The sequence below is a fragment of the Lithobates pipiens genome, unplaced genomic scaffold (assembly GCF_037356315.1).
Source record: "Lithobates pipiens isolate NorthernLeopardFrog02 unplaced genomic scaffold, aLitPip1_a1.2 Scaffold_3, whole genome shotgun sequence".
Classification (NCBI taxonomy): Eukaryota; Metazoa; Chordata; class Amphibia; order Anura; family Ranidae; genus Lithobates; species Lithobates pipiens.
The window spans coordinates 156,970,493-156,992,768 of record NW_027507790.1 but is presented as its reverse complement, the minus strand read 5'-3'; the positions used below and the strand labels follow the sequence as shown (position 1 = coordinate 156,992,768).

Below are 22,276 nucleotides of genomic sequence, written 5' to 3'. Positions count from 1 at the left end.
TTTTTTATTTAAAAATAACAAACATGTTATACTTACCTGCTCTGTTCAGTGGTTTTGCACAGAGCAGCCCAGATCCTCTTCTTCTCGGGTCCCTCTTTGGCACTCCTGGCCCCTCCCTCCTGCAGAGTGCCCCCCACAGCAAGCAGTTTGCTATGAGGGGCACCCGAGCTGAGCTGCTGCTCTGTGTGTCCATTCAGACACAGAGTTGTGGCTCGGTCCCGGTCCCTCTCTCTCCTCACTTACTTTGATTGACAGCAGTGGGTGCCAGTGGCGCCCGCTGCTTTATTCCAGTCAATCAGTCAGTGCCGCTGCTCTTGTGCAACATCACTGGATCGAGATAGGGCTCAGGTAAGTATTAGTTACATATTAGAGGGGCTGAGGGGGGCTGCTGCATATAATGCATTACAATGAAAAACCTCCTGCCTTTAGAACCACGTTAAGTGTCCTGCGTTCTCTAGGGGCTGGTTTATACTACACATGTACAGATGTTGTGGTATGATTCACATTCAGTTCAATGCTGTGCGATTTGAGCTCATTCATTTTGAATGGGCTTAAATCACACTCCAACAAATGCATGCACTACTTTTGGAAACTCACTGCAACTTCTACTTCCGTACCATGCAATCCGGTGCATGCAAATGCACTGCACTTGCGACTTACATTAGGGGTGTCAATAATTTACCATTGAGACCCGTTGTGGAGCACAACTGCAGTGCAATTTTAACATGGTGCAAGAAACGTGCACGTAACGTGGTTTTCCCACATTGCTTTCTAGTGTGAATGGGGTCTAGGGGTGTGCTCACACTAGGATCTACATACTGTGCCTGTGTGACCCCCAAAGTCCAGCTGTTTGACTAGTGTCTGCTTACTGTGCCCTGGCCCACTTGAAGGAGGTAGTCTTGGGCACAGATCAATTAAACTCCAGCACAGTATGCATATGTGTGGTCCTTAATAGTGCCTAGCACCAAACTGTTGTGGGTCACTAAGCACTTACAGAGCTCAGAAGCAGAGATCACTGTGATAAGGCGGGCAAAGGTTATGGCACTAACACATTCAGACCTAGCATAATGTGATCACAGACCAGCGGAGGAGTGGGGTACAAGGCATGCGACCATACCTAGTGTAGAGTACATCCTAAATCCATTATTTTTCATCTCCCATACTACCCATACTACCCATATTCTATGGAATTTGCTACCCTGAATATTGATTCACTAAAGAGGAAAGTAAAATTATTTTTTACTTAACCTAAAGAATTAGGTAAATTTGTGCTGATTTAAATAATGTTATCATGCACAAACAAAAGTCAATCATTTTTTCTCTTTGCACGTACAGACAGTCTCCGGATTATAAACAAGGTTCTGTAGAGTGTTCTTAAGTTGAATTTGTATGCAATTTGGAACATATATATTTTTTAAGTGTAACTCCAGACAAAAAAAAACATTTTTTTCATTTTTTGGAAAGCATAGGGAAGGGTTAACACCCCTGTAATGTTTATTTTGCTGTCTGTGCCCCTGTTCAGAAGACTTCATCTGACTTTCTATCCCTATGACAATTGGATTTTGAATATTGTGGGTTGTTGTGGAAACAAGGATTGGTGATAAAGCTTCAGTGTAGACACCTTTTTCCCATAATAACTCTCATGCTGCGTACACATGACCAGACTTTCCGGCAGACTAGGTGCGACAGAATCAGTCCGTCGGACATTCCGATCTTGTGAGGGCTAATCCGATCATTTTTCATTTTAAAAATCCGACAGGCCTAGAAATAGAACGTTTCAAATCTATCCGGCGGACTCAATTCCTATCGGGAAAACCATTCGTCTGTATGCTGGTCCGACGGACCAAATACGACGCAAGGGAAGCTATTGGCTACTGGCTATTCCAATTCCTTTTCTAGTTCTGTCTTAGGTCATCGCGTTCAAAATGAACGGACTTTCGAATGGACTTAGTCCGTTCGTGTGTGGGCAAGTTCGTTCATTTGGAAGTCTGATGGAACTCCGCCGAAAGCCTGTTGGGATGACCGTCGGACCTAGTCTGCAGGAAATTCCAATCGTGTGTATGCGGCGTCACAAGAGAGACTTTCCCTTCCTAGGGGTCGATTTCCTCTCACTTCCTGTTGTCTCCCTCCATTTTTATGAGTCGGATGTAAGTTGGATGTTTGTAACTCGGGGACTGTCTGTATTTGATATTCTTTGCAAAGTGAATTTTCACTTTGTTTCATCTAATTCCCTAAGATAAGTAAAAATTAATTCTGAAAAGTGAAAACTCATATTAAAACTAAAAACGCTCCACTCCTACAGTAAATGAAGGTTCCTCATTGTTTCCTAATATTTATTGTTCATGCGTGTGGATTTTTTAACACAGGCATAAAATGTTTTTTCACACCCAGTGTTCCTGAAGTATCTAATTATAGTCTCTTGCCCTATATCTGACCTCTATATTGCTATTTATTACTTTTTTTCTAATCTTACTTGACCATTCTTCCTCCTGCTAGTACGATCCCCTTTTATACACATCTGGCCCTAGCTGCACTTTATTTTGGTCATTGAACAGAACACAACCAGGTGACTGATTTACTCAGCATTTATATAAATGTATTCTGTTTTATAATTAGACGTAGCTGATCCTTTCTATAAATATGCACTTGGTCTTCATATATGACTTCCCCTATTTCCGTTAGACTGTAAGGACTTTGGGGCAGGGCTCTCCCACCTTTTGTTCCATTGTCTCATTATGTGATTCCTCTATGCATGTTTATATTGTGATTTCTCCAAGCCGTAAAGTGCTGCATAATATTTTTGCACTATGTAAGTAAAGTGGCCTCATGTTCTGTCTTCGTAAAATATCCTTGTTTATTAATATAGCCGAAGTGAACCTTGTGTGTCAGAGTTTGAAAATAAAACTGCCCATGCAACTCAAAAAGTTCAATTAGTTTCTCAATTTTCTTATCTGCACTAGAAACCTGAAAAAAATGTTTTTTTTTCTGAATGAACTAGCTGGAATACACAATGACACAGATGCAATTCGTCATACATTGTGGCCGCAATGACCCACACACATTTCTCTAGTAATTAGCTGAGCCTCTTTAATCTCAAGCATGTTTAGTAAAGAGCTCTAATAATGTTCTCCTCCAAAGTACAAATGCACATCTAATTATTATCAGATGTTTTTGGACCACAAAATTTTATGTCCTTAGGCTCTTTCTGCGGAATCCTGAGCGACCCTTTTCATGAAGTGCCATAGCCAGCTTTTTCTGCTGGCGCAGGCTGTGTTTTCTTATGGATGGAGAAGTCAGGTTCTTTTTTGTACTGGTGGTTACAGATATAACCCATGTTTCATATCCACAGTTCAGCTCATTCAATGGATCTTTCTTTCTGCATGAGCAAAGGCTTACCGTTGTGCATTTTAACTGCTGGCCTGTGTTTTCTTACCACCCCTAGTTTGTGGTCAGGTGGGCAAGACAAACCAAAAATGGATTTAGTGTGCCATGTGTTTAGAGCGTCTGTGAGGCTGTCATTTTGATGGTGCCATCCTTCCTGTATAAAATGGCAGTGTCCAGCCTCCAGACCAGGGCACCCTATACTTTGAAACCACAAGAACCACAGGCTGAATTGCTCTTTTGTGGAGCACAAGGTCAGCAATTGACTCTGGGCTCCATTTGTTTTATTTCAGGTTTTCATTGCAGAGGTTTTCAAGTCCATATATTTTGTTTTAAAATGCAGCTCTGACATATTAAACCATTTATTTGACTGCTTCTCTTTCAAATAGGAAGAGTACAGCAAATAAATTCTTGATAAGACAGTCCCATTGCTTCTTGCTGTGATAATGAGTTCATACAAATGTACAGCAATGTTTACTGTACTCTGGGCTGGCTGCCCATCCCGGCCTGCTCTGGTGCAAACGAAATTCCTTCTATATTTATGAACTGCCTTCTCTAATCAATATTTGCATAGGACAAGTGAATGTGTCTAAGTCTTGTGGATTTCACATAACCCAGTGAAATGCCCGCTTATCCACCTACTAGTAATCCTTTCCTCCTGTCTGTCTCAGTGCCAACAGCTGCTATAGCTATGATCATCAGGAGATTTTAGAAGGCATTCATGTCCCTGCTCTCAGATTGCATCTCTGCTACATAAGCATCTAAAAGAGCTTGTGTGAAAACATACTGTAACTATCTAGTCACCCAAGAATGTGAGGACACCTTAACAGGACAGCCTGGATGGGAAAGCACCATGCTATGTACATTAACGGAGCTCTCATCCTCATCAGTGCCCATATGGGTGACCTGTTCCCCTTAAATGTAAATAATGCTTCATACGAAAGACAAATTATATATATATATATATATATATATATATATATAATTTGTCTTATATAATTGACTTATATAATTTGTCTATATATAGATCTATATATGAGGGGTCTTCAAAAAGTTTCCGCACTTCTTTATATTTAATAGAGTTAGTCCGTCCTATCCTCCCACCTTAAGATAAGTTAAAGGGCCACACGGAGATAATGGGAAGAGGTTAATTGTATGCAAAAATGCATTATTTTGCAACATACTAAGCATTCAATGTGATAGCTGCATTCTTTTTCTCCTTTTTAGGCTTTTCTTTTTTACATTAAAGTTATAAAGGCAGAACGTTTTTTTATAGAATATAAGATTAAAAAATACTTTCTATGTGCAGCAGCCCCCCTCAGTCCCCCTAATACTTACCTGAGCCCCATCTCAATCCAGCGATGTTACACAAGAGTCTTGGCTGTCCGGGACTCTCCCTCCTCATTGGCTGAGACAGCAGTGGGGCGCTATTGGTTCCCGCTGCTGTCAATCAAAGTCAGTGAGCCAATGAGCAGAGAGAGAGGGCAGGACCGAGCCATCATGGCTCCATGTCTGAATGGACACACAGAGCAGCGGCTCGACTCGGGTGTCCTTATTGCAAGCTACTTGCTGTGGGGGGGCACTCGGCAGGTAGGAGGGGCTTCCACGGGGGAACCATGAAGAGGAAGTTCTGGGCTGCTTTGTGCAAAACCACTGCACATAGCAAGTAACTATAACATGTTTGTTATTTTTAAACTATCTATTAAAATATCACTTAAATTTTGACCTAGTAACCCTGTCAGTAACAGACTCTCATCTAGAGTGACTATACTCACTATGATGTCTATGGAGTAACAGTCAATGGCTGGGAAAGCTGATAACATTGTTTGAGATATTAGTTCTATGTTCAAGACATTGCAAGTGCATGGGATTACTTGCAAGATCAACAGGTATGTTTCTGCACTTACAGAAAGTGTGTTTAACATTTAAAGGAAAATAAATGCAGCCACCACACCTAAAGACTGGTGAGCTGCAATATATTATATTTGGACTATTGCTTTACATATTCCTAAATTCCCATGTGTGAGAACTTCCCCTTTATACTAACCAGCTATCAAAAACTATAGTCACAAAGCAATGGACCTTCTACTGTAGGTGGGATACTTGTATACTGTCAGTCATCAGGAGGATATAGCAGAGGAAATAGGCAGATTCAATTATTTCATGGTATCACATCCTAGACTGCATATTATAAACTAGTTTAATGGCAGACAGGTGGTTGAATATGCTGATCCATTGCATTTGCAATATAAAAGAATCCTCTAGTCAAAACAATATCTCACTTTTCCAGTTAGAGTTCTGCTTTAATTCAGTGCTACACAGGTTAAGACAACTCTGCGGTAAACAGAATGAACAAAGAACAGAAAAAGCCCACAGCACACATTTACATATATATGTCATCCCACTCTAGTAAAATAATCAATCACTCAGTGATTTAATATGCATGTAAACATGCATCATATTATACATTACATTAAAAACAAAAGAAAGAAAAGCTCATGCAAAGTTATTTCTCTTAAACGACTGGCAAGGCATGTGAATTTCTTCAGGGTTTGGATATTAAATTTAGCTCTACTTTACAAGCATGGAAATGAACACAGACTACTTAAGAAAAGCAAAGCTTATGACTGCTTTAGTATCACCCCAGCACACCAGCGTGATTGTGCCCTAGTAACAAGATTTCATGCATTCTTATTACCTGCCATTTCATATTAGGATTATAGTTTTAGGTATTTACAGGTTACATTCTAGCGCAAATAGAACAACGTGCCTACCTAAGCTGGATATTGACTGTCTTCGGTTGACTAAGACAATTTTAAAGTTAGTTGAACCAAAATCAATTGTGGCTAGATGGGTAGTCTATTGCATGTCTTTGGGTGCACTTCAACCTGCGCAGACACCCCCTACAGCAGGGGTAGGGAATCTCGGCTCTCCAGCTGTTTTAAACTACAAATCCCATCATGCCTCTGCCTCTAGGAATCATGCCTGTGATCGTTATGGTCTTGCAATGTATCATGGGACTTGTAGTTTCAAAACAGCTGGAGAGCCGAGGTTCCCTACCCCTGCCCTACAGGAAGGATCTTACGGGAAGAATCGGTTGGCCAGACTGGAAGTTGCTGGCTGTCTCTGTTTTGTTAAGATTAAAGCAGTATTAAACCCAAATGGAAACATTTATTATATTGCAGCTTGCCTATTCTTAGATGTGGTGGCTGCATTTGTTTTCTTTTTTTTTAGGCCAGTAAGGCATAGCAGTTAGAGGGATGAGACAAACCATTTACCACTCACAGGAGTGCTTAAAATGATCAGCTTTTTTCATTTATGTAAAACCTTTATCCCAAACGGAAAAAAAAAATGGTTACTGTAACTTCTTAAAAAGTTTTAGCTGGAGTTTGGTTCAATTTGAATAGTGTATCTAAAGCTGCAAGTGCATCTAACACCCCCTTCCCCTAGATTAACAACGTTGCTCTCCAAAGGTGTCTCTGTTGAGCCTTCATCCACAGTGCAGGTACCCTCTAAAGCCCGGTTCACACTTTTAACACACTTTTCAATGAAGCTAAACTGGTTGAGTACTATACTACCCTGGATCTAATATGTGGTTGAAATAGCTACTCCAACCAGGCCCTAACCACAGTGATTTTTATAATCTGTGATGAAGTCTTATTAACCTGATAGCTGATTATGTCTTTTTATAACTTGCTTCACTATTGCCTAGAAATGCTTTTGGTGGATGCAGCTTATAACCCACAATTCAAGTGCCATTAGGAAAAAGCCCTTGACTTTATGTCATCTAACTGGCCAACTTTTCAAATTATTTTTTTTATTTTTTTTATATTATTTGGCCTTTCAGTTTTTTTTTCTTTGTTTATAAAAGAGGAAAGGTAGGTAAGTACTTCAGTTCCTCAAATTCTCTTGCACATGCCCCACAGCTTTGAGGCAGAGTGTGTGTTTTATAGCTAGATGAATTAGGTTGCTTTAGGATGTTTTTTTTTTTTGAGGGGGGGGGGGGGTATCATACCATTGAAAGTGTTCTGAATGAGAAATCAGCACTGCAAGGGTTAAGGGGGTGTTACGTCAGCAGTAGTCAGCAGACCAGCCATGTAACCTTGGGTACTTACAGGTATTTTATGGCTCTTGATCATAATATCAAACTCTTCATTAATTTTTTTATATTTTTCTTCAGTGCGTGGGGTGAGGGCATAAGTAGAGTCGGGATCAGGGCTGTCACAGCCTTTGTGTTCTTTCTTGTTCAATGCCTGCCAGGTTTAGAGAAATATCACAAATATATCAAAAACGTGAACGGATGTCCAGAGTACTTACACACAATCTTTGCCTGCTGATCATTAGATCAATATCTTCATTTATCTTTCTGTACTTGTCCTCAGACTCTGGGCTGTGACCTACTGAATCGTCTGCATCGGGATCTGGACTGTCACAACCATTAAGTCCTTTCTTTCTTAACGTCTGAAACACATAAGTTGGACAACTTAGTCCGCAGCAGTGTACGGAGCCTAGGTCCAGGGGAATCGATGATTTATTTTTAACAGAGAGGTTAACAACAGAAAAATAAACAGAAATTGATATATAAAGAGATTTTAAGGACTAAAAGCTGTTTAAAAGGAAAACTTGGTCAGAAATGTTAAGAAAACCATTGCAAAAACTTACAAAACATAGTGACATCATACTGGACACAGTTTGCATAAATATACCTCTCACAGGAAAATAGATTTTATTACCATTCCACCAGTTTTAGTGATATGATAAGATTTTAGTGATATATGATAGATTTTAGTGATAAGGTGCCATTTATTGTGTTCTCACCATAAGCCCAGATCTGAGGAACTGTACACAGTATGTAAGTGTGACTTAAATCCATATTGGCTCACATATGGCCCCATACCAAGTTTTGAAGTGGAAACTCTAAACATGTATCTGTTGACCACTCAATGTTTGGTAGTTGCACTAATGTGTATTGAGCCACTCTGTCCAGCTATCTGAGGCCTGCTGTGTTTTAAAATGGTCACACATTGGGTTATCTCTCCTCATTTATTGCTGCAACTTAATTCCTTTCCATCGCGGACAGCCCACCTCGGGAGAGCACCTAAGGTGAGTTCCAGTTCTGTCATCAGGTTTCTTGAGGACACAGTTAAAATAACAGGGGCACTTAGGAAATCTGCCACATTATATGGTGTTAACCTGTGTAGGCTAGATATACTGTATGTTGTATTGTTATCTGAAATATTTTCTAGAATATTTTCATGCAAGAGCAGTAAAATAGCAACATCATAACATTATTTCAGACAACCCTACTTGAGGCTGTAAAAGTCAAACCACTTCATTAACCAATTGCGGACCAGTCGCCACAGTTTTACTGTGGCAGGTTGGCTCTGCTGCACAAAATGACGTTATTGTACATGATCTTGTGAGGCTTGGCTAGCACGCGTGCCCTCTGCAAGCCTGACAGCGGGTCCCGCGGACTCAATGTTCGCGGGCATACTGTGATCGCCTCACGGAGAGGAAGAACAGGGAAATGCTAATGTAAACAAGCATCTCCCTATTCTGCCTAGTGACACTGTCACTGATCGTAGCTCCCTGTAATCGGGAGGGATGATCAGTGATGTGTCACACACAGCCCTTCCCCCCACAGTGAGAATCACTCCATAGGGCACACTTAACTCATACAGCGCTACCTAGTGTTCACCCATTCACTGCCAGTCACATTTACACAGTAATCAATGCATTTTTAATCACACTGATCGCTGTATAAATGTGAATGGTCCCAAAATAGCACCAGTGTCCGATGTGTTTGCCATAATGTCGCAGTCACGATAAAAATCACTGATCGCCGCCATTACTAGTAAAAAAAGTAAAATAATAAAAATGCCATAAACCTATCCCCTATATTGTAGACGCTATAACTTTTGCGCAAACCAATCAATAAAAGATTATTGTGATTTTTTTAAACCAAGAATATGTAGAAGAATACGTATCGGCCTAAACTGAGGGGAAAAATATGTAATATATTTTTTGGGGATGTTTATTATAGCAAAAAATAAAAAAATAATGCGTTTTTTTCAAAATTTACACTTTTTTTTGTCAAAATACATCAGTGCTACAGTTTGAATTTAAAACGTATTTGTGTGAACTGTGAAGTTAAGTCATGGATTGTGGAAACTAACTAGTGTCGGGTGATTGTATATAGTGTATACCACATTTACCACTGACTAATGCAGAGCTGCAATGCAAGGAGATCAGCTAAAAGTAGTTGGATCTGTATGTGCATTATAATTAATCAAAATTAGTCGATTAATCGATTTAAAAAAATTAATTAATCGAACAGTAATAGCCCTAATTTTTGTAGAATATGCACACTTACTTTGTATAAAATGCAGATATGGCATAATGGCATAATATGAAATAGGTAAATAAAAATAATAATGATATAATAAATATATAAATAAATATTCAGAACACAGTGGAATGTAATCTTATACTGTACACTGCAAATGTATTAGGATATTGCATCTAGAGATTGACAGGTTATATATGGGTAAAATAAACATCTGTGGGAAAATAACTTCTACAACAGCTCGAACAAATACATGCCCTTCCATATGTTATCTTAACTGCATAAACACCCAGAGCTGCTAGCACACCTGTATGTTTGGTATAAAAACTAAATTTGATTCATTCAACAATCATAAAGTGGTATTGAAGAAATTATAAAATCTTTTTTTTAATTTTTAACCAGGGAATTGAATAAGTCTGGAGTCACAGGTTATCACATTGTGGGAATAATTTAGTAAAGGAAACCTTCACTAGAAGCCATCAGTTATTTTAGGGAAAGCTTAAAATAGACATTTCCTTTGAATTTGATTAGCTGTTTTAAGAAAGCACAGGTTCAAAGTGTATGTGTAAAAATGATCATTATAGTAATTCACCACCTACACATATGAAAGTTGGCTTTGGTTTTTCATAATGTTATATTATAGTAATATATTATTACACTGGAGTTGAATACATTACATGACGTTTATAAGGCGCCTGATAGGGGACCTCACTGAATAGATACAAGGAGATGGAAACTATTATTTTCATTTTGGGTAAAGGGTGTTAAATAACTGAAATCATAGTCATGTCTACTGCCCCATTTCTTAGCTATAGTGCTGTTACTGTAGCTCTTTTGCACCAATAAGAAATGACCATGAGCTTCACCCAGTTAGCTTTAAAACTCCCCTTCCCATCAGCACACACTTACCTTTCCTGTGCTCCCTTGCTGCTCCATTAAAGGCCAGGAGCAGGAGAAGCTGCCCTGTGTAAGCTCTAAATGTTAAAGGTTGCATAGGGCTACTTCCCAGCCACCATGTGAAAGCACTGGGCCACTCCACAATAAACATAATTGCCACATGGAGTGAGTCACATGCTCCCCCATACCCGAAATACTGGGTATTTTCTCTGCTCCTGGCAGATGAACAGTAACACAGAAAAGATGAATACATATGGGCACAGTACAGGTTTGCCTTAAATGAGTGCAGAAGCATCACTAACAAGACTAGTGAGTAGGAATGAGTTCAAGTTTAGCCTGTGGCTTGGCTGTTTGGGCATCTAGGCGAACAACCAAACATTTATCTACTCGGCAGGAGCCAAAAGATATGTGCTGGAAAATAACTGATCTGGGCTGCATGGATTTTTTTTTTTACCTTTTTATTTGCATTAGTACATGTTCCCCTGAGCAGTGCTCATCACACTTGATATTTTTTGTTACAATGGTGTTCGGGTCTGGCAACCTAAAAGTAAACTTGTCACAAACCTGGGAAATTGAGACTGATCAGATTTAAGAAATGGGCATAAGCAGAGTGTGCCCCTCCAGGCTCCTTATCGGTCCTTTATTGTGATGGATGGCCTCAGTGACCAATAGTATGGCTTGGAAAGTGAGATGGGGAGGGGCCAAACATGACTTAAACAGGAACAGTTGAGATCTGTATATAAATGTAGCTGTTATCATTATTAAATACATTTGAATCTGCCGGGTTGTGGCAGGTTTATAACTGTTTCAAAATAGCTGTTTTAGGAAAACCCACACATAAGTGTAAAGAGGTGGCATCTTGTTATAATATCTATTTATAAGATCACCCTGTGCTGAAAAAAGGCTGAGGATACAATCATACATTTACCTATCTTTGGGAAACGGCACCTCCACCCAAAACCAAACAGACAGATTTGAATGGAAGAGAATATCCAAATATACATTTAGCCATCCAATGATAGGGAGTTACATGGCATGGTAGGAACAAGTTCAAATTGTAGAAAAAGAATTGGTAAAGAATGTACAGTATTGCTTTGTAAATATAGACTGTGGCTACAATTAAAATAAATAACTTGATGGTAAGGAAGGTGGAGGTTAACTAGCTTGGGTGGGGGAAGAGTGGAATCTTGGGTGGGTTAAATACCCATCTCAGTTTAATCAGGGGCGTAGGTTATATGATCTGGGTGGATGTAGTGGTCATGTTTCTAGGTGTGTGGTGTTGAAGCCTGATTGGGTTGTCAAATATGTAAATAATGGATTCAATTTTATTGTGATTGGGTTTCTTGCAGGCTCTAGCAATGTTTTGCTTTGCTATTGTAAGAACTCAAAGTAAAAGTTTAATAGGGGTGATTTCTGGGGGGTGGGGGTTGAATTTGATGTCCTATGAAGTTGGGTGGAGATGCTTTTTAATACTCTAGTACAATATCACTCTAATACCCATAGTATCCAGTCAATGAATAGTTAATGCAGTAGAGTGTTGCCAGCTGCGTTTAGTTGCCAAGTGTTACTTCCCATTGCTGCTGTTTACAATGTGTTGTAAAGAGCCCTTGGTGTCATTTCAGTGACAGGCTGAAGCACACAAGTATACATTGCCACATGTAAACAGGTGCCAGCTTCTCAGCTAAAGTTCATGTAATCTTATCAAAGTTACTGTTAGTATAGGACATACAGCAATTCACATTTACATTAAACACACAAATGCACATGCAATTCATTATTTAGTAGGAAGGGCAAGATAACTTCAATACAAAGTTGATGAATAAATTAAGTTTATCATTAAATGATGATGAAATAAGAACCCGTTCAGAAACCACAAAAGTCCAAAACTTTATAAGATGCAGTGCACGCTGTTATAGGCACACTCCAGTCAGAACTGAAAGCTAAAGACTCCAGTGCATACAGTACGCACAGCCTGATCAGAACTTAATACTAAAGTTTAGTTAAAAAACATTTATTTTTTTATACAACTTTAGTTACATTACTTACCTATAATGAAGGATGTCCCATGTTGTGCAGGCTGATTGAATTTGTAGAAATCTTCACTGCAGTGTTGCCTGTCCTCTTCCTGCTATTAAACTTTCTGAGCTGTGGGGGATAACAGCTTTGGGTCTCCAGGTTCAGCTGCACTAAAGATAATCTGATGGGGACATGCAGCTTCCTATCATTGAGAAAAGTTATTTCACTGCCTGTAACATGATCTGTGAATAGGGAAGAGTCTAATCAGTCACATGATTCTCTCCTCCATTCTCAGATCATGTTACAGACAGTGTAATCAGTGAAAGAACTTGGCTCAATAACAGGGAGGGCAGGTGGGGGCGTGTCCCAATCAGATCATATTAGAAGCTGAGCCCAGTGGCCCGAATCTGGTAACCCCCATAGAACTGGAAGTTCAGAAAGAGGAAGAGGACATGACAGCCCAACAGTGCAGATTTCTATAGAATCCAGCAGGCTGTGCATCATGGGACATATGTACTTCATTACAGGTAAGTTACATAGTTACATAGTTACATAGTTACATAGTTAGTCAGGTTGAAAAAAGACACAAGTCCATCCAGTTCAACCAAAAAAAATAAAATAAAAATAAATAAAATAAAATATACTATACATATATATATACACATATACACATATACATACATACATATATACATATATATATACATATATATACACACATACATACACACATACATACACACATACATACACACATACAGTGGTGTGAAAAAGTGTTTGCCCCCTTCCTCATTTCCTGTTCCTTTGCATGTTTGTCACACTTAAGTGTTTCGGAACATCAAACCAATTTAAACAATAGTCAAGGACAACACAAGTAAACACAAAATGCAATTTGTAAATGAAGGTGTTTATTATTAAAGGTGAAAAAAATCCAAACCATCATGGCCCTGTGTGAAAAAGTGATTGCCCCCCTTGTTAAAACATACTATAACTGTGGTTGTCCACACCTGAGTTCAATTTCTCTAGCCACACCCAGGCCTGATTATTGCCACACCTGTTCACAATCAAGGCATCACTTAAATAGGAGCTGCTTGACACAGTAAGGTCCACCAGAACATCCTTAAAAGCTACACATCATGCCGAGACCCAAAGAAATTCAGGAACAATTGAGAAAGAAAGTAATTGAGATCTATCAGTCTGGAAAGGGTTATAAAGCCATTTCCAAAGCTTTGGGAATCCAGAGAACCACAGTGAGAGCCATTATCCACAAATGGCGAAGACATGGAACAGTGGTGAACCTTCCCAGGAGTGGCCGGCCGCCCAAAATTACCCCAAGAGCGCAGCGACGACTCATCCAAGAGGTCACAAAAGACCCCACAACAACGTCCAAGGAACTGCAGGCCTCACTTGCCTCAGTTAAGGTCAGCGTTCATGCCTCCACCATCAGGAAAGACTGGGCAAAAATGGCCTGCATGGCAGAGTTCCAAGGAGAAAACCACTGCTGAGCAAAAAGAACATCAAAGCTCGTCTCAATTTCTTCACAACACATCTTGATGATCCCCAAGACTTTTGGGACAACATTCTGTGGACCGATGAGACAAAAGTGGAACTCTTTGGAAGGTGTGTGTCCAAGTATATCTGGCGTAGAAGGAACACTGCATTTCATAAAAAGAACATTATACCAACAGTAAAATATGGTGGTGGTAGTGTGATGGTCTGGGGCTGTTTTGCTGCTTCAGGACCTGGAAGACTTGCCGTGATAAAAGGAACTATGAATTCTGCTGTCTACCAAGAGATCCTGAAGGAGAATGTTCGACCATCTGTTCGTGTACTCAAGCTGAAAGGAACTTGGGTTCTGCAGCAGGACAATGATCCTAAACACACCAGCAAGTCCACCACCGAATGGCTGAAGAAAAACAAAATGAAGACTTTGGAGTGGCCTAGCCAAAGTCCTGACCTGAATCCTATTGAGATGTTGTGGCATGACCTTAAAAAGGCCGTTCATGCTCGAAAACCCCCTAATGTAACTGAATTAGGACAATTCTGCAAAGATGAGTGGGCCAAAATTCCTCCAGGACGCTGTAAAAGCCTCATTGCACGTTATCGCAAACGCTTGGTTGCAGTTGTTGCTGCTAAGGGTGGCCCAACCAGTTATTAGGTTTAGGGGGCAATCACTTTTTCACACAGGGCCATGATGGTTTGGATTTTTTTTCACCTTTAATAATAAACACCTTCATTTACAAATTGCATTTTGTGTTTACTTGTGTTGTCCTTGACTATTGTTTAAATTGGTTTGATGTTCCGAAACACTTAAGTGTGACAAACATGCAAAGGAACAGGAAATGAGGAAGGGGGCAAACACTTTTTCACACCACTGTACATACATATACCAGCCCATATACCCAATTCTATACCCACAGTTGATCCAGAGGAAGGCAAAAAACCCCAGCAGAGCATGATCCAATTTGCTAAAGCAGGGGAAAAAATTCCTTCCTGATCCCCCGAGAGGCAATCGGATTTTCCCCGGATCAACTTTACCTATAAATTTTAGTACCCAGTTATATTACGTACACTTAGGAAATAATCCAGGCCTTTCTTAAAGCAATCCACTGAGCTGGCCATAACCACCTCTGCAGGGAGTCTATTCCACATTTTCACAGCTCTTACTGTGAAGAAACCTTTCCGTATTTGGAGATGAAATCTCTTCTCCTCTAGACGTAAAGAGTGCCCCCTTGTCCTCTTTGTTGACTTTAAAGTGAATAACTCGACACCAAGTTCCCTATATGGACCCCTTATATATTTGTACATGTTGCTCAAATCCCCCCTTAATCTCCTCTTATCAAGAGTGAATAAATTCAGTTCCTCTAATCTTTCCTCATAACTGAGTTGCTCCATGCCTCTTATCAGTTTGGTTGCCCTTCTCTGCACTTTCTCCAGTTCCCCGATATCCTTTTTGAGAACTGGTGCCCAAAACTGAACGGCATATTCCAGATGAGGTCTTACTAATGATTTGAACAGGGGCAAAATGATATCTCTCTCTCTGGAGTACATACCTCTCTTAATACAGGAAAGGACTTTGCTCGCTTTGGAAACCGCAGCTTGGCATTGCATGCTATTATTGAGCTTATGATCTACCAAAACCCCCAGATCCTTCTCCACTATGGATTCCCCCAGTTGTACTCCCCCTAGCGTGTATGATGCATGCATATTCTTAGCCCCCAAGTGCATAACCTTACATTTCTCAACATTAAACCTCATCTGCCACATAGTCGCCCAATTAGACAGAGCATTGAGGTCTGCTTGTAAATTGGTGACATCCTGTAAGGACGTTATTGCACCACATAGCTTGGTGTCATCTGCAAAGACGGAAATGTTACTCTTGATCCCAGACCCAATATCATTTATAAAGATATTAAAAAGTAAGGGTCCCAGCACTGAACCTTGGGGTACACCACTCATAACCTTAGACCATTCAGAGTAAGAATCATTAACCACTACTCTCTGGATTCTGTCTTTTAGCCAGTTTTCTATCCATCTACAAACTGATGTTTCCAAACCTGTAGACTTTACCTTACACATGAGCCGTGTGTGCGGAACAGTATCGAATGCTTTTGCAAAATCCAAATATATCACGTCCACCGCCACCCCTCTGTCCAAGGTTTTACTTACCACCTCATAAAAAGAAATCAGGTTTGTCTGACAACTTCTGTCTTTCATGAATCCATGCTGTCTGTTGCTCAAAATATTTAAGTAATGTAGCTAAAGCTGTAGAGATTTTTTTTTAACTTAGTCTTCAACTTTAAAGGAAGTGTCACCCTCCAGGCAAAAACACGCTCTTTTTTGTACAGTTATCACTGAACAGAAAACTTTAGTCTTTTAAATTCTCTTTCTGTAATGCCATGAATTACTTTGTGGTTACCCTTCATTGCGCATGCACTAGAATAATAAGACTAATAATAGGAAAGGTCAGGGAAAGAGGAGTAAGATGTCACTTCCAGTATCAAACTCAATCATGAAACATGTCTCTGCCCACCACTCACTACATTACCTGATGGGGGAGATGCGTCACGGGAAAGCAAAACACGGCAATAAAAAGTATTTCAGAAAATACATAGAACGTAATGCAGGAGCACTGCTAGAAGTACCAATAGGTATGTTGTGTTCATATTGACTTTAGGTGTTACTGTAATGCACCAGTCCAATCCACACCTTGTTATCGGAGGCTGGTGATTTGGGCCTCTTTGCTTGTGATGCCGTGGAGCTATTCCAAAACAGACCCTCTACATGATCTTTGCTGTCCCTCACCTACAAAAGCCTGATCTAAAGCACTAATGCCGCGTACACATGACTGGACTTTCCATGAGAATAAACTGTGACGGTCATTCCAACTGAGTTCCCGATGGAGTCCCGACCGAACAGACTTGCCTACACACGATCACACCAAAGTCTGTTCATTTCGAACGCGATGGCGTATGATGGGACTAGGAAAGGAAGTTCAATAGCCAGTAGCCAATGGCGGCCCTTGCGTCATATTTGGTCCGTTGGAATAGCATACAAATGATTTTCCTGATAGGAATTGATTCCGTCAGAAGATTTAAAACATGTTCTATTTCTAGGTCCGTCAGAATTTTTGAAGAAAAAAGTCCAATGAAAGCCCACACATGATTGGAATATCTGATGAAATTATTCCGTCTGACCTTTTCTGCCGGAAAGTCCGGTCATGTGTACGTGGCATATGAAGTTTCCTGATCACTGAACCAATTCAAACCTGCTTTATAAAAGTTTGTGTTTGGCAAGTGACACAGCAAACAGACAGAGAGGTGGCGAGACTGTACAGACTTTGAGAGGTACAGCCCTTGTGGCCCGGTTAGGTACAGTCTGGATTCTGGCTTCAGTGAATAACAGACAACTCAGGCAAACTGTGTAGTCTTTCAGATTCTAGAGCAGTGCTGAGGTTTTCTGAATAACAATTGTTGACCGCTGGTTTAATTTGTTGACTAGCTTTGCCTTCCTCACCTATACGTGGGTGGCATTTGACTAGCCATAGGAATGTTCCTGCATGCCATTCAAGACCTGTGGCATATGTAAACATGCACAAGATCAAGAAAATGTCGCCAGCGCGATGGTTGTAAAAATGAAGCCAGCTCCTTTTGGTAGATTCAGTATAGATATGTGGGTTGGTAAGTGAGGCTGGAGAATGGAATATTAGGAATCCTTTTTGAAGGCAAGGGAAAAGTTCCTCTTTAAGGTTTTGCGTAAAATTTATCTTTTTAAAAAAAAAGCAAGTACATTGTGCAAGTAGCTAGACGTTCATGTGTATACGTGCAACAACTCCCATTCACCTGTGCTACATCCAAATGCGGTCCTAAGGAGGCAAATCTTTTGCACGTATCTAGTTGCCTGCACTTTCTACCTCCTATCAATGACAGAGTCCCATGTTCTGAACTACTGTTTGCTTCATATGGGTTATTGGACATTGTACCTCATTATTTCTTGTTGCAAATATGCTTACAAATGTTACAATGTGCTGTGCTTTGGTGGGTCACAGCTCAAAAAAGAGCCTACTTCAAAAGCTCCTTTCACCAATTTTCCTTCTATACTTTAAAGAGTGGCGCTGTTACAGAAAAAATGTCTAATTAAATCTCTATCTGACAAACAATGTCCTTTGACTGTGTGTGGTATTATTATAAGAACATTCAGACCTTTTGCATGAATCAGCAAATTAGCCTCGGTGGTAACAACCACAGCCCCAATACGATGGAGCAGGCTGCTTACTGTTGTATCTAGACAGCTAGTATATAATATTTTGTTTTTAACAAATCACATACATATTTTGGTAAGGAAAGGGCATAATCGACTGATAGGATAAAATATAATAAAATGTTCATACCCATTTGGCGACAACATATTGTGAGACCACCTTCAGCTTCTAATAAAATTATCAGCAGTGAGAGACAACTGCAAAGAGGTCTGAATTACTAAATCTGAAGAGTTACTGTGAGAAACAGCTTAAAATATATGTATTCTAGTTTTTTTTTTATAAATTCTTATTAGATTTTAGAATTATATGATGTACTTGGTTAAAGCCAAGGTGACGCAAAATAAGAAACACACAAATAGCTATATCAAGTTGACTTGTGATACCAAGCCACCACTGAGAAGATCATGTTGCCGTTCTTTTGACAGAAGTCTTAAATAATAACATATCTGGGTTCTGTTTGGACCTGACTGTATACTCCAGGGATTTGATCTGAGGCCAACAGTTCTTCAGAGTGATTGAGAGAATGAAATGATCTGAAAGCACACATGTTGGCTATCTGTGCTGTCAAAGCTCAGCAGTTTACAATCTGACACGGGACTACATCACTAGCCATCAGCAATTTTGCTTATCCCAGATATCCCCACCTGTCAGCAAGTCTGCACCTGTTGTCTAAGTCGGCAAAGGCCAAACAACATCAGCCAATCGCAATAGCTTATTCTGCTACATGGCCATAGATGGAACCTTCTCCTATGCCTCTCCAGATCAGTGCCCTTAATCTCGATGGGTTAAAGCTGCCTGTTTTTCATACTTGACATACTGTCAATAACACGAGCCCTGGTCACTTAAACTACAGAAGGCAGTATAACGTAAGACTTTCCAGCAATGATAATGGATGTAATACTACTTTCCATATATCATATGGCTGAGAGTGCATGTCAAAGTAAATGATAATACAGTTAATACTATTTTGTTTATATCATATACCCAATATATATATATATATATATATATATATATATATATATATATATATATATATATATATATATACATATATATACTTTTTTCATCAATTTAATTAACAACAGTGCTGTAAAAGTGGTTTTATTTATACTGTTTACAGATTTGCTTAAGGAGGACCTTACATTCTTAATCTATATGGGCTCACTTCTCTAATGTAAATAGTTGTCGCCCCCCCCCCCCCCCCAACAAATAAAAAGTAGGGAAAAAATATAATAAATATGCTTAGGTGAGGGTTACATAACACTCCTTCTGGCAAGATCCTGGAGAATATTTAAAATTTTTACAGTGGTGATAGGGGGAGCTGGCAGTGCCAACAGGCATACAATGTAAAATGCCTACAAGCATTTTACATTGATGAAGGGGGAGCTGGCAGGGCAAAGCCCACTTATAGTTGGTTTCTGGTCAAATACCATCTACTTTTGAAAAAAGGTTCCTCGCTCCTCCTAACATCTATTTTGACTAACCAGTGTAAGAAAAGATCTGTATACCTACCTATTTTCAGGCCTTTCCGGTATGGTCACATGGTCTCTCCCCCCTAGCAGCTGCAGGAGAATAGAGAGAGCCCTTGACAATGGCTGCTAATGCCTGAGCAGTGATGTCACCTATAGGCTTACTATGGCATCTGTTGTTGGCCCTCCCTTCTCTTCTCTGAAGCCGGTGCTGGCTGACACACGAAAGTCAATAACATGACCAGACTGGAGTGGCCTGAAAATAGGTAAGTATACAGATCTTTGTTTACACAGTCAGAATAAGCATTGGGAGGGGGAGGAAATATTTTTAAGAGTAATTAGGGCTTTACTGGAATTTTACTTTAAAATCAGTGTCTATGATTGAGCTGTTACAACGAACCATCATTTCAGTGGTGGCCATAGTATACGTTCTATTCAGTACAAGTTCACACTAAACAACAAAGGCATGTTCATTTTTCATACATCTTTTCCACATTTCTGAATGCAAGTTGAAACTAGCGGTTCATCTATAACAACCCATAACTTTCAAATATCTGTGTAAGATTGTGTGGTCAAGTCCCTTATCAAAAATAGTCCTTGCGGACCAAGGCTGAACAAGACGACTGCAAACCACAGTAAGAACAACAGTTGCTCTGGGTACAGGGCTTCACTAATCTGAAAACACGATTAGAAATGTGTTCAAAATTAGCAGATTTGGGAACGAGTAATTAGATCTAGTACACAAGGATAAAATGACCGTAATACTTCAAAGATAGATATCCAACTGACAGCAATAAAGTAGATATAGAAAACAGAATGAATGCACGCAGCAAGCAAAGTAAAAGCTAACATCGCAATGTTTAAACTGAAATTAATTCAGCTTGGCAAAACTAATAATGGGTTTTCAATGATTTTCTTCTCTGTATTATTGTGTTGTATTGATTTTGAGGTTACCTAATTGGACCCATAGAGCAGCTAGGCTTCATTACTCTTGTAATGAATAGTAGGCTGGCACAAATGTGTAACATGTACAGTAAGTGCAATATATGTTGTGAAGGAGTAAAAAATATCCAAAATACACAGAACTAAAGGGTACACAGGAGATAAATACTGTGAATTAAACAGATAAGGGAAAATGTGTGTTCAGTCACATAGGTGGGAACTGAGCATGCTGTTTATCAGAGTTTCCACTTTGAAGGGAAATTTCCTAGCTATGCATACAGTGCTGCCCAAGGAAAATTGCTTGATAATGGAAACTTCTGATTACGGAAAGCAAGTGGCATGTTCCATTTACAAGTATACAGGGTAGTGCTTGTGTTTGTCAGTAGTAACCAGTCACACCACTTCGACATTTCCATCCCAGAATAAAGCTGGGTATAAACAAGCAAAAATGTATCAGAAAGTTTTCCCTTAAGAATATTTGTTTAATTTTCTAATAATTGGGGATAAGAAAATTCAAAGGAGCAGTATGGAGATTTTTTTCTTGAACGAATGAATTTCAAACAGTGTATCTGGTTTTTGTTGGGGAAAGTCCATTTGTTCTAAAATCAAGTGATAAAACAAGTACTTTTGATATTCATCAAGTCATCAAATATTCTGAGATATTTTTTTGTATGAAATTTGGTATGAACGTTCATTCAATAATCTACTAATCTAATATGACTGATGGTTATAGGGTAACACAAGATCTGATTTGCTCCATCATTTTAGTACTCATCACCTATAGAGAGAACTAAACGAAAGAGATAGTTATCTCCTTATTGGGTCACTTTTTTGGGGTATATGCTAGGTGACACTAGGCATCCTTTGGCCCTTAGCAGTATAAACCTCCTAACTTCCTGTGGTGTAGATTAATTGGACTGCGGTATTTAAGAAAGACTCTGTTAAGCATAAACTACGTGTACCAGTGGGCACATAATACAAAACGATTAAAATTTTAGAAATCTATACCCTCCTACCCTTTACCTAATATGGTGACCCCATGTTTCTACCTTTCACGTGCATGTGCACAGGTTAGAAAGTTGAATCATTGGCACTGCAATTTTTTCTTCTCAGTGCATCATAGCCTAGTAGTCCCTAGTTACTAAAAAAAAGGCCATCCATGATATATTATACTTTGTTAACACTGTGCTGTCAATCAGCATGATATAACAGAAGCCACTGCAAACTTCACTGTAAAAAACACATAAAATATCCGAGATAAAATAGCAATAAACTGTTAGGTACAGAAATACATTTCTAAACGAACCAAATTGTGTGCTGGTTCTGATGACGGTAATCCCATATCCTATGGTGTGTGAGTTTGTAACCACTGCTATGCTTGAAAATCAAATTTAAAGTATGTTAACTTAATCACACAGATCAAAGTTTATCATGTAAAAATACTCTAAAAAATGGATTCCA

At 39.4% G+C, this 22,276-nt stretch overlaps 1 protein-coding gene across 16 annotated transcripts in view; it reads right to left on the bottom strand.

Annotated features, from left to right (window-relative positions):
• The window catches only part of MEF2C (myocyte enhancer factor 2C), a 367,493-nt gene that overhangs the window by 53,955 nt on the left and 291,262 nt on the right, over positions 1-22,276 (bottom strand). For 11 of the 16 annotated variants that reach the window (XM_077462420.1, XM_077462415.1, XM_077462412.1 and 8 more), the window contains one exon: positions 7,699-7,842. In XM_077462420.1, coding sequence (XP_077318546.1) covers positions 7,699-7,842 — 144 coding nt within the window. Of the gene's footprint in view, positions 1-7,496; positions 7,635-7,698; positions 7,843-12,670; positions 12,815-22,276 lie in introns of those variants that run through there. The other 5 variants (XM_077462418.1, XM_077462422.1, XM_077462428.1 and 2 more) reach the window with 2 other exon arrangements.